Genomic DNA, 14,153 nt, shown 5'->3' on the forward strand with positions numbered 1-14,153 from the left:
GAGAGGAAATGGAATATGGTTTTCACAAAGCACAACAGAGATTTAACAAAGCAAATATTCAAATGATACTAAATCCTTAATGGAAATCTACTTAAGAGGAAGCTACATAAATTCAGGTGCATTTGAGTCTTGACAGAGATTTGACAGAGCTGTCAGTCCAGTTCTAAAAAGCTCACATGGATTGATCAGAGGTCACACGGCTGGTTAGTTTACAGGCAAAACTTGAACCTCCAGAGACCACAGAGTGTAAAATGCATCACCGTTTATAAAACACCTATATATGGGCTTGAGAAACGGCTCAGTAGTTTAGAGCACTGGCTCCTCTTCCTGTACCACACGGCAGCTCATAACCATCTGTAGCTCAGATCCTACATCCTCTTCTCACCTCCATGGGCATGCACACACCTCTTCTCGCCTCGATAAGCAACGCACACACATGATAAAATAATAAATCTTCTAATAATGTTATTTTAAAATACCGATGCATATCAGTGTTGGAGTTTTTAAAAATAACCACCTGTAATTACATATCAGTCTTATTATATATGCATTTATTATGTAATCGGGATTTTTTAGGGGTATGATGTAGAAATAAAGTTAAGACAGAAAAGCCGAGATTTTGGAATATACGTAAGTGCCGAACAGCTTATTTCACACAGTCCTTACTGAATCCCTGTGGAACTGCAGATGACATTCCATTCCCGAGATGAGGATCGCAGTGATTATCACACGTGTGAAAAGCCTGACAAAGTTCTCAGAGAAAGCAATGTTGTTAGATGTGTTCTTTCTTAACAATAGGCATAGGTTCTGAATATATGTCTTGTTCACATCATTAGTGTACAACAGGACAGAGTGTGCTTCCAAAAGCTAAGAGAGATTACTAGCTTGCATGAGTGATCTGTCTGATAATTTTAAGAATTTAAGAAACCAAAGCTGACACAGAAGAAAACACCCACTGAAATAAACATCTGCCCATCAGTCTGAGAAGAATCGAAAGATTCGACTTTCATACTCCCTGATATTTCTGACATCTTGATCATCATTTCACCCATAAAATTCATATATGTGTCTCCAAAATCCTTTCCTCTCCCTCCAGAAGAACTACAAGCAGAACATCCAGAACTGACTCCTGCCATGGTGCTCTGAAACCAAAAAGATATTTTTGGTGTCATTTCCTTCTTTAGTACTTAACTGTTTGTTTCCATTACTTTTAGAATAAACATCCAAATCTTTACTACACACACACACACACACACAAACACACACACATATAATACTGGGCAACTTTTTGACACACTGTGGCATCCAGAGGACACCACACAGACATGGTCACACTTAACAGCAAACTGAAGAAAGATATAAATACAGATTACTCTTCTGTGGCTAGGATATTTAAATCCACAATGTTGTTTTTCTAATCACAGAGCTTAACAATATCTTGTTCGTGGCTTATCGTCTTTACAGAAAGAATAACATTATCTATGTAAGGTACTTACAAACTCTTCCTTTTTTTGTTTTTTTTTCTCCCCAGAAATCAAACCAGGAATAACTTCTGCTGAACTTGTGCCTCAACTGTCCCCAACTATTTCTTGACATGCATCTCTGCTTACAGCACATCACAACTAGAGAATGGGGCTCAACCTGACACTTGCAAAACTACCAAGTAAGCTAAAGACAAAGGTGCAAAGGAACGGTATTTTAACATGACTTGTGGAAGCCTTAGTTCAGAACCAACTGAAAGCCTTTTCTCATTCCAGCCATCCAGGATAGCATCACTAATGTAAACTAGCCTTGCCGCAACTGACTTAAAACCTAGCCAGTCTCAACACTATCTTTAAAAAAGGACAGGGATTATCAGAATATTTGAGAAAGATTCGTTAAACCCAAAATAAAGTACATATTACCTTCGTCATTTGATAGTCTACACCAAGGTTTACTGAGGCTCCCCAGGAGGCCAAAAGCAACATCAACCTTCTCTACTAGGTAATTATTTAGAAGATGATCCTACAAGGGCCTCTGTAGCACGGTTTGACAACCTATAATTTATATGGCTTTATTATTTCACTCCATCTGGTAGGTAGGGCAGTGACATATGTTGAGGATTTAATATTCCGTGTCAGAGTGACACACCCTGGTGAGCAGCACAGTAGACTCACCCAAGGCAACAGTGTTGGGATTCTGTCTCGCTGCGGCCATCACTCCCACTCCAACTACAGAAGAGGGCGTTTTAAGAGTAAGTGGACCCCGTAAGGACAGTGATGAAAAAGTCTGTCTGGTCTGGCCGATATGGTATGCAGCCAACGCAAAACTAGTGCAAGGACAGTGCAGTGGGGAAGGGTCACTGTGCTAAATTCTGATGCCAAAAGCACACGTAGCATGATATCTGGTTTGTACGTACATATGCTCTCAAGGTTTCCCTACCCCCACCCCCAAACACACTCATAGAGGAATCAAAACAATCATGGGATTAGATTTCCAGCTTGTCATTGCACTTTTAAAGTTAGCGGAGAAGGCTCTAGGGTAAGAAGGCAGAGAAGTGACCAGCAAAGGAGTTCTTGCTAATCCCTCTCCACCATCACCCTATATTAAGAGCCAGGATAAACAGGGAATGCCATGCTAGGAAGCACAGAACATGTAAGAACACAGTATTTCTATTTTAAGTCATTTCTAATTTTTCTTCACGAATGGCCAAGCTCTCAAGCACTGAAGGAGGTTCCTAAATTGGTCACATTCTTTACTGAAAGAATAACGTGATGAAACCAAACGAGTGAAAAAAGCCTTTGCCTTTTAATGGGGATGTAAACCTACATCCCCACCGAGAGATGTGAAGGGCCGAGGAGAACACACGGTGTGAGGTGCTGTCGGGGAATTACTTTCCAGGTGAAGCTCCAGAGTCCTTCAGAGCAGCACACAGGTGCTCTTTATCCTGCTCCCTAGGAACCATAGTTGTCTACTGTTAAATGATTTTCAAAACTAGCCCAGAAGAGGCTTTAACTACTCGTTTGTTTAAGCTGTGTTATACATCTGGAATTTGTGAATGAAGTACTAACCAGGGCTAGGCTTCCCCCCATGGAACTGGGGAGGCCAGGACTCCAAAAGATTAATTCTGATCATGAGCTAAGGCAGATATTGTGAGCAAGCACAACTAAAATGCCAACACAGACTGTCTCAAAGCCACAGAACAGGCCAAGGACCACTGGGAAGTCACTCATGCTTCAGGGTTTTGCTTCTGCTTTCGACTCTGCTTTGCTTTTTTGGTTGGTTGATTTGTTTGTTTTATCTTGTTAGTTTGTTTTTGAATAAGATAGACTTGTACAGAGACTTCTTTTGATATTCTGATTGAAGACTACCTTTAATATTAACCATAATTGCTAGGTACATTATCATTTAATAAGAGTGCTTGTCTATATAATTAAGCCTTGGAATATAATAATAATAATAATATATAGAAGACAAGCAGCTACCAGAACACTGGGACAGAAGGATGTGTTCTTCTAGGTCACAGCGGGTATACATAGATCGAGGGAGCCGATACTAACAGCCAAAATACCCCACACCCAGGGGGTTAAAGCTACTGAATTCTATTAACACTCACAACGGCTTTCAAAATCAACACATACGTGATTGCTACAGCACACATGGTTTCCAGAAATGACATCGCTGTTCCTTTATAAACTTTGCCACTCAGCTGAGCACTTTTACCCTGATTAAAACCTACTTGCCTTCCTGTGTTTCCCAGAGTGCTCTCCCCAGGAAGATGGCAGTGATAGGGTAAAGCTTAACTAGGTAAGCCAATTCAAGTAGCTGGCTAAAGCTCAGTAGAGCTGCACCTCTCAGGCTTTTAATGGCTTCAAATGCTGATTTGGATCTTCTAGTAAAGAAACAGCAAAGCAGGGCAACAGTTCCAACTGGAAGCGAGAGAGAGAGGGCAGCTGAATCAGGCATTTTGAACTTGTAAAGCTTAATAATACCATCAGTCTCCTAACAGGCAAGCCTAGGTATAAATTACTAACCTATACGGGGGATATTTAGGCCAGGAAAACCAGTTTTTAAAAACATAGCAAGGAAGGAAAGGGACAGAAAATATCAGAAAGGGGAGACAGCTCTTGAAAAAAGAACCCACACTTAGATTCCAGGTGGTAATTTAAGAACCTGTGTTTGGATTATAATCATCAGAACTGCCTTTCCCGTTTCACTTCTTCAAAGAAAGAAAACAATATATAATAAACAGCTATGTGGGAAAGTAAGAGCTAAATTCATGCTGTTCCCTAAACAAAAATCATCCCAAAATATCATTAAGATAAGTTATTATTAACTAGGGGATTAAGCAATCAGAAATGACCTTCCCTGCACCCTTACATCTGAACCATGACTTTGGAAGCTAGGATGGTTTATGTTGTCTGTCAAACAGCGAAAGAGTTATTAAGGAAATGGCTCCAAGGGAAACTAGAGAGGCAGGAGCTTCCAGAGCATTGGCTTCCTGTGCAGAGAAGAAGGAGAAGAATGAGGGCAAGAGTCAGGAGGCTGCTCGGGGCAGAGACTGCTCAATAGACCTCCGTCTGTCAATCTCAGAAGCTCTACTTTGGAATACACTTCACCAAGCAGCTCACCTCCAAGCTGGAGCGGTCCTGGGAAGCCAGCATGACATCACGAAGAGTAGCTATGGTCTGCAGCACAGATGAGAGCTTTGCATCCCTCACTTAACTGCAAGTTTCCCTCAGTTCCCACAGAAGACTGATGCAGGAATCAAATGCCTGCAATGCTATCTCATCAGGTCAATAACAGATTGGTGTTAGGGTGCCTTCCATCATATGCATATGCACCAAAAGGTCAAAAAGAAATAAAAAAGGATCATTGCAAATTCATAACAAGCAGAGAAGGTATAATCTAATCTTATAAATAACAACGAAAGTAGCAGCCTACACATATTTTTCCTGCACATATTTTTACACCATATATTTTTTGATAACAAATTTGTACACTAACAGAAATGTAAAATCAGCTTGCTTTTTACTCAATTATAGACTTACATATCTTCATAACTATATACTTTAATGAAAATGTACTAGATAGTATATAGTATCTGTAGATAATCATAATCCAAAACCAGGTTGCCTATAGTGACGCCATACCTACTCACAGTTTATGTTCTAGTAAAGAGAGAATATATTTAACAGAATTCACAAGTCAGAGCTAGCTCTACTCTGGACTTTGTCACTTAAGAAGAAAGCTGATTTTTGTTTTCTGAAAAAACAAATCAAAACCACACTTCCAGTTCCAACAACGGTCCCTACATAATCTTCAGGAAACAAAGGTTAAGGATTGTGAGTGCTTTATTAGTTCACTTTGTGGTTTTGGGTGACTGCAAAGCTTAAAGCTTAGGTAGTGATAAAGGAATAGACTGTATCAAAGGACACACTGATATAATGTCTATGTTCTGTCTTATTGTTTCGGTAAATTTCAATTTTTCTGCCTCAGGTACTACTGCTTCGATGTGTAACAATACCTGATGTTGACCTAAACACCAGGGTTTTATATGGATATAGTATATTCATTTTCAATAGGTTGTCACAGCGAATTAAGGGGTCTTGAAATGTAGGGAAGGGGAAGTCACCAATTATTTAGCCACTCAAAACAATAACCGGGTGCTACTTTAAATGTCAGGAGCAGGGCCTGGAGAGATGGCTTGGCTGTTAAGAGTGCTTCCGGCTCACTTAGAGGAATCAACTCACAAGAGGACTCCAAGTCAAGAACTCACAATTGCCTCAGGTCCAGAGGACCAGAGACCCTCTTCCAGCTTCTGTAGACACTGTCGCACCCACAGGACACACTTACAGAGACACAGATATACACATGAATATTTTTTGTAATCTTTGAGATAATGGACCCACTGAGAACATCAGCTCAGCCCTAAGGACGGCGGTTGTACTAACATGAATGTTTCCACTTCTGCAGGTAATGAGCTGTACAGTCAAGCCAGTCACTCTGCAAACAGCACAAGCGCGGGACATGGGAAGAATTCCACCCTTCACAATGAATTTGACACCATCATCCTGCCAGTGCTTTACCTAGTTATATTTGTGGCAAGCATCCTGCTGAATGGTCTGGCTGTGTGGATCTTCTTCCATATCAGGAATAAAACCAGCTTCATATTTTATCTCAAAAACATCGTGGTAGCTGACCTCATAATGACACTGACATTCCCATTCCGAATAGTCCGTGATGCAGGATTTGGACCTTGGTACTTCGAGTTTATCCTCTGCAGATACACCTCAGTTTTGTTCTATGCAAACATGTATACATCCATCGTGTTCCTTGGGCTGATCAGTGTCGACCGCTATCTGAAGGTGGTAAAGCCTTTTGGTGACTCTCGCATGTACAGCATAACTTTTACCAAAGTTTTATCAATCTGTGTTTGGGTGATCATGGCTGTTCTGGCCTTGCCAAACATCATCTTAACGAATGTTCAGCCAACTAAGGAAAATATTCATGACTGCATGACACTCAAAAGTCCTTTGGGAGCCCAGTGGCATATGGCCGTCACCTATGTAGACAGCTGTTTGTTTGTGGCTGTGCTGGTGATTCTGATCGGATGCTACATAGCAATATCCAGGTACATTCACAAATCCAGCAGGCAATTCATAAGTCAGTCGAGCCGGAAACGAAAGCATAACCAGAGCATCCGTGTGGTTGTGGCTGTGTTTTTCACCTGCTTCCTGCCATATCACCTGTGCAGAATCCCCTTCACTTTCAGTCACTTAGACAGGCTTTTAGACGAATCAGCACACAAGATTCTCTACTACTGCAAAGAAATGACACTTTTCTTGTCTGCCTGCAATGTGTGCCTGGATCCAATCATTTACTTTTTCATGTGTAGGTCCTTTTCAAGAAGGTTATTCAAGAAATCAAACATAAGGACAAGGAGTGAGAGCATCAGATCGCTGCAAAGCGTCCGAAGATCGGAAGTGCGCATTTATTATGACTACACCGACGTGTAGGGGCCATAGGCCAGCTGGTCTTCTCTGACCAATGTGTAAAAATGTGTAAATAAAGGTTTCTTTTTATTATCCCGGCTGAAGCCCGTTTAAACCACAGATTCTTTCTCTAAGCATAAAAATGGCCAGATATTGGGGCATAAACTGGAATAAAGAAAAACATTAAGAAATGGAAAAAAAAAATGTGGGATGAAGTGGAGATGGGAGAACTTCAGAACAATCTGACGAGCAGACCAAGGCCCAGCCATGTGAATGCCTGTGCCTGTTCCCTGGAATACACTCACTGCTGCTGTGACGTCACTGTAGAGAACTCACAGCACGGAGAACTCTCAAGGTTCAGTACCTGAGCAATAACTGAGTCAGAAGCCTGTGAATTCTGCCTACCTAGGACCCTCTGACCAGTTTCTCTTCATTGTGCTTATTAAAGCCGTAAACACATGATAAGCATATGCAGTGGGACAATGGGGGCGTGGCAGGAGGGAAGATTCCCCTACACTTCACAGTAAGCGCTGATGTCACCATCCACTAACTCATTTAGGGTAAGCTATTTTAGAGGAAGGAATGTGGCTGGATAGTCCAAAGAGTTCTGCTAAACACTGAATTAATATTTGCCATCAATTCATCCTTATGATATATTTACATGCTCATGAGATAAGGGTAGATAAGAAACTATGGGGACTTAACTAAAGAGTATATTGTTTATCAAATGGTCATCGAATCACTTCTATTTCAATAAAAACAATGTATTAATAATAAAATATTCTTCCCTATACCATACGCCCAATAGGAATATCAATAGTTTAACTATGTGACTGTAAGGTGAAAGACGTAGTTCACTAAGTTATGTCAAAAAGTCCAACGGTAGTCATTTAAATGTTGGGCTATTTTCTCTCCTCTTGCCAACAACACACTTTGAACAACTTGTTTCTCAAAGCTGTATTAGTCCTGTCAGGGGGTCACACCTGTTTTTTTATTATTTTAATTTTTATTACATTTATGTTGCATGTGGGCGTGGGGAATTTGTGCGTGCTCCAGCATGTATCTGGATGTCGGAGGACAGCTTGCTAGAGTTTGCTCTCTCCTCCTACTGTGTGGGATCTAGGGTCTATCTAACTCAGGTCCTCAGGGTTGGAAACAAGTGTCTCTCTCTACTGAGCATCTCTCCAGCCCCGGCTTTATTTTTGACACTGTACCAGAAGCTGGAGAAAACCTTAACAAGCAGAGTTAAGATATGCTTACTGATTACAAGACATTGTAGAACCAGGGAGACGGTTCAGTGGGTAAAAGAACTTGAGCAAACCCAGATGAAGTCAGGCATAGTAGCAGGCCCCTGTAATCCCTGATCTCCTACAGCAACATGGGAGACAAAGACAGGAGAATCCCCAGACACAGCCCAACTAACTGGGCATGGACAGCAATGAACAAGGGCAAACACTGACCCCCACATGTATGTTGCCACATGCACGCCTGCACTCACATTAGCACATGTGCACACATACATACATACATACATCATATACACAAAAACATTCAAAAGAAGCACTGTAGTTAACAGAAAAAAGAGACACATATAAATCACTACTGTATTTCACTTACATTCTAGAAAATTACCAGATCCTGGGGACTGAGCAAGAACAGCAGCATGATGACGGCCGTCGGTAGGCACCAAAACAGTGTAAAGACTCCAAACTATGTAGGAAGCACGACAATTTCCGCACAGGAGTTTTTATGAAAGGAGATAAAAGATCTGTTAACTTTTATCAAAATACTAATCTCTCAAGATTTCAACTCCCTAAATGAAACAGCCATGCAAGTAAATTATTTTTATTTGCCATGTTTGGTCACTGGCATAGTTACCAGCAGCACCAACTGTGTGACACTAAGGAGGTTAACACGGATATGTTTCCGATCAGTTCATGAGAGCAGATGGAATTAAGGCCTCCACCTGCTTTCCCCAGAATGACCAGGAAGAGAGACAGCTGCCCTAAAACAAAGGAAGAACTATACGGCAGCAGGGAAAAGTCCTTCAGTCCAACCTGACCTTGCTTCCTCTACTTCTCTCCACCACCACAGGACCCAGTCAGAGGACTTAGGAACATTACCAGCGTCCATACTGGATGACAATGTTGATTGCACAGCCCCTCTGGACCCGAAAGAGCAGAAACGGCTTCTTTACTGCATCAGTGGACTCTGTAACACTGCAGTTTACTGGATGTTCAAGCCCAGACTTCAGCTCATTTGTGATTCCAGATTCTATTCTAAGAAGTCTTTCAAGTATGTTAAATCTCATTTACTATCTCTAGATTGGACACCCTTAAGGTTACTGGACATATTTAATGTGAGGTTGATCATATTTCTCTGAAATGGTATTGTTAAACCAATGTCATACCTCCATGCATTGACTCAGAAAAAGGGTAAGCAGGATTATCCTCATTTTAAAAGTCATATGATAAAATCTATCTAAATTGCAATGCATATTTTACATCAATACCTGAGACTGACTTATCCAGGACCAAGATTTAACAACCTATAGAACAGTAATAGTGAGATACAGATAGCAGGAGGGATACAGATGACAGCATTAGTGCTAGAGAGCGTACACAAAGTTCTCTTCAAAGTGAAGAAAATGCGGATTCTATCTGAAGTCTTTTGAAAATGGCAGTTCTGAAGTGACCTCAAATAGGAAATAGAGTGTTCATTAGGGCTTTGGAATTACATGGGTTGAGAAATCTTTATTTGAAATCTCTGGGGCCGGAAACATTTTAGATTTCACGCGTTGGGTGTGGGAATATTTGTGTTGTAGCTGACGGAGTATCTTCAGGATTTTCTGAAGTGTAAGCACAAAATCCATTCAGTTTCACATACAACCTCCCACGCATCCTGGGGATACTCTGTGTGCTGTGCCTCTGCCCTGACTGCAGCCCATCACATGGCGGCACCTGGGCCATCAATGTCAGACTTCAGAGCATTTCAGACTCCCGATTCTGGATTACAGACAGCTGCCAAGTGTCGAGATGAGATTTCAGAATCCTCTCACATGAATAAATGCCATATTCACTTGTTTTTACGTGTAGAGATTCAAAATAAAATTTTAATTTTTAAAAAAAAATCAAAATAAAATATTAATCTTTTAAAAAAATTCTGATGTTCAAAGAAACTGACCTTACTTACTGTTGATTAGAGTACTTCATAAATTCCTAATACTCATTATAAACACTAAGCCAGTATTTCTTTTTTAGATAAAGTTTCAAGGACAGGGTACCTAGGAAAACACATTAATTTAGATTAAATACTCAAGACAAAATGTGTGTGTGTGTGTGTGTGTGTGTGTGAGAGAGAGAGAGAGAGAGAGAGAATTTTCATGTACATACAGGACTGTGCAGTTTAATCCAATAAATCATATAATCACAATATGGAAATATATCAGAAAAAAAACAAAGTTAAAGACAGGACACAGAAAAATCTAATGACCAATTGACCAATTAAATTTTCTGAACATCACACACACACACACACACACACACACAAACACACAGATTAAACTCCATAAGAAGCCAATGAACAAATCATTATAAACACTTACCTGGCACACGCTACACAAAAAGGCACTTGAGTTCAGCACAATATAAAACAACCTTCATGTATCCCTCATGATTTCTAAGAATCACTCCTAAAATGTGCAAATTTTCATATTTCAACCGGTAACAAAGCAGCAGGAGGCTGCGGTTTGGTCTCCATCACCATCTAGTAGTAAAGCTCAGAAAACATACATCCCGCGTCCTAGCCCTTTATGCATACAAGTATTCAAGTAGGGCGAGGTAGACTTGTCCAAGAGCAATCAACACGGACAAGAAGCTAACCTAGAGTGCAAAAAGAAAAAACTCTGAAAGACTCGAGTCAGGGGTTTGACAGAAGCAAACACCAAGTACTCTTTCTGAATTAAAAGAGGGAGTTCCGAAGAATAAACCAGCTTGGTGCTTTTCTAAGACTATTGTGGCTTTGAACACCGACTGCCTCTTTCTTAATACTAACTCTCTAATACAGACTGGACGTCTTTTCTGTAATACATGAATCTTCCTTGCTCCTTTTCAGAGACTGAATCAGGTTCCGACACTGTGTATTTTGTGCTTTCGGCGGACACCCCTTAGGTCGAGTTTCCTGTGGACATCTCATTCTCTAGCTTTTTCCTCATCTATACCCAGATGTTCACGCACAGCTGCAATCATCTAGCAGCAGACACGCAAGCTGAATATTTGCAAAGTCAGCTGTGAATTCTGCATTTCCATCTGATTTCAATTTCACTTCTCAAACTGTCAGTTTGACCTCCCGATGTACATTCATCTCTGGTGTTCAACGGCCTGATTTTTAAACCCTTTATGTTATTACTGGTAAATGGGGAAGAAACACAAGGTGTCACAAAACTTTGGTTGGTGCATCAATTACCTTTCTGCTGCTATGATAAAACATTGCAGCCATGGAAACCTACAGACAGAAGTTTCTTTGGCCTTATGTTTTCAGAAGGTGAGCTTATTTCGGTGGGGAAGCAGGGCAGCAAGGGCAGGCATCGCAATAAGAAGAGGAAACTGAGAGCGTGTAGACTTTACTGTGAACTAGAAGTAGGGTGAGGCCGTCAACTCTCAATGCCCAGTCCCAGTGATGTAAGTCCTCCAGCAAGGCTGGGTCGCCTAAACTTCCCAACAGTACCACCAGCTGGGCCCGTGTTCAAATGCTGAATCTACCCAGGGTGTTTCTCACTCACAGCACTACAGTGGGTATGAATAATAACAGAGCACACTTCAGTGTGAGGGACAAATCCTGTCCTGATAAATGGACTTGTTTATGGGAAGTTAATGGCTTTACTAGGCACAGAAGCAGGGGACAAGTCTTTACTATGGAAGAGTTTCCTGTTTTGAAGATGTCAATCATTAAGCCCAACCACTAAACACTAGAACCATAACTCATAAACCAATTTTACAAAATCGCCTTTAAAGTACTGATATCTATTGTACTAATACAAGTTTCTGAAGACAACTGCAGGCAACAAGAAGAAAATGCCTGGGTTTCAGGAAATACGGAACCCCAGGAATGCTGTTGCCAAGTCCTAGCGCAAATATGGAGAAGCGATCAATGTTCAAAGTAATAAACAGGGCTCTTTTTCATCCTGTTTCTGTGTAATCACAAACGTTATATGAAGAAACAAATCAATGAGGCTGGGCTGTCAATTCTAAGGCTTGTGCTATTTACAAGTCTGTACGACTCTTCCCTTGAATGCAATCTACAGTACCATCCTGCACCTGGCACTGGTCTTTCTCTTCCGCACTGTCAGCAGCCACCTGGAACAGAGGCTACGGATCCACCCCCAGGACCCGCAGACAAGCCTGGCCTCCGCAGAGCCTGACCCTGCAGGCTGACTTAGTTCAGCTGTGCGGTCAACAGAGGAGCAAAGGCTCTAAAAGCGAGACAAGATAGATAGATCCCTTCACTCCCAGTCATGACTCCGAGCTGAAGGCACAACTACAGACAGCGCTACAGCTGAGGCTGATCACTGCCGGGATCTCTCCGCTTCTTAATGCCCCATGCTTGCCCACTTCTCAGACTTTAACACAGCTAATGACCTTCAAATAGCTCTCATTTATTGAACACCCCATTTAGGTCCTGATGTCAACTGTACAACCAGTCAATCCCCACAGCCAACTCATAAGGAAAGACTAGCATTACTCCCAGTCAGAACATCGTGGTGACTTGCCCCAAGGTTGTATGGCCAAGAAAGACTATGGTGAGACTAATGGCCACCAATTTATCTCCAAATGCTTACGTGCAAAACCACAGCCCTTTGCTGAAAAGAAATGAATTCTTAAAGACATTACCAATAATTTTAACAGCCTGGCTGTTTATATTAACAATTGCTATTAATACAGGTAGATTATTAACATGTGTAGATAACATTTGGGTTGGAGTTGGTAAGCTTATTTTTTGTTTATTTTTACTCCACAACAATTATCCTATAACTTATTTTCAAAATTCAGATATTTTTGAATAACTATCACTGAGCTGGCACAGCAGAAGTTGAGAAAATGAGCCCATAGGCATACATGATGTCACGCTCAAGATATGCATGTAAAAAAAAAAAAAAGCATGTCTACATCAGCACTGCATAACTAGTAAAACGTGCTTTTTTATTCAATAAAGAAATTTGGGCTACATTTTCAAATTGAATAAACTAGCTGGCCCAGACGAAGCAGGCCGCCAGCTGTAGTGGAGCACTGAAGGAATCCCGCAGAGGTGGAGTCAGTGAGGTAAGGAGTTCAAGGTTATCCTTGATTACCCAGAAATTTGGAGGCCAGTCTGGGCTATAGGAGACCCTGTCTCAAAACAAACAGCAAAACCTACCCAAAACCTACAAAGAAGACTAACTTTTGCACTCAAGCTACTAACTAAAGAGATAACCAATCTTTACGGTATTAATTGCTGAAACCCACAGAGAATCCAGAATTATAGACGTGTGCTTTGCTGGAGAGCGAGAAAACTGAATACAACTTCAGAAAGCACACGGCCCGGCTTGTGATCGCTGAAGCACTTCCTCTCACTGGCTGTTAACCCGCAGGCAAGTTCCCGAAGCCTCCAGACCACAGGAACGTGTTGGGCCCTGTTCCTCGCACACACCACCGCAGCATGACAAGCCGTCTTTATTTCCCGAAACAACTCTGGGCAGGTTTGTCTACTGCATGTCTCCCAAGTTTCATCCCAACTCTGTGACTTTTGAAAGCTAACTGTCCAAACTTGTTCCATCCACTGACGGGGAAGCTCAGGAGCAATAGCACTAAATAAACCAATCACCTAGCAGAGTGGCCCATCACCCTCCCAGACCTGTCCCAAGCTTGAATCACTAAGCATACCTGGCTGGCTTCAGAAGCCTGCAAAACAGGCTCTAAAGTGCAGAGACGGGAGCGATGAGATGATCTAACCGCCCTGGAATGGTCTTCACTGTCTGCAGATTAATGCCGCCCCTGCACTTACCTTTCCTTACAGGACACAGCACTCAATGGATTCATCCTGTTCATGCAATAGGTGGTTCTTTTGTTTGTTTGTTTTTAACATATTTGCTCAACAAACTTTTAATACTTCCTGTAATACTGGACACTGAGGAAACCAAATCAA

At 41.4% G+C, this 14,153-nt stretch overlaps 2 protein-coding genes across 9 annotated transcripts in view; one reads left to right on the forward strand and one right to left on the reverse strand.

Annotated features, from left to right (window-relative positions):
• The window catches only part of Med12l (mediator complex subunit 12L), a 297,109-nt gene that overhangs the window by 112,058 nt on the left and 170,898 nt on the right, over window positions 1-14,153 (reverse strand). The gene's annotated exons all lie outside the window — the stretch shown is intronic.
• Gpr87 (G protein-coupled receptor 87) lies at window positions 1,630-6,998 on the forward strand. The gene is made up of 2 exons (XM_057756837.1): window positions 1,630-1,663; window positions 5,956-6,998. Exons 1-2 carry the CDS (start codon window positions 1,630-1,632, stop codon window positions 6,996-6,998), a joined length of 1,077 nt encoding a protein of 358 aa, XP_057612820.1.

This window comes from Chionomys nivalis, chromosome 24, assembly GCF_950005125.1.
Source record: "Chionomys nivalis chromosome 24, mChiNiv1.1, whole genome shotgun sequence".
In the NCBI taxonomy this organism is placed as follows: domain Eukaryota; kingdom Metazoa; phylum Chordata; class Mammalia; order Rodentia; family Cricetidae; genus Chionomys; species Chionomys nivalis.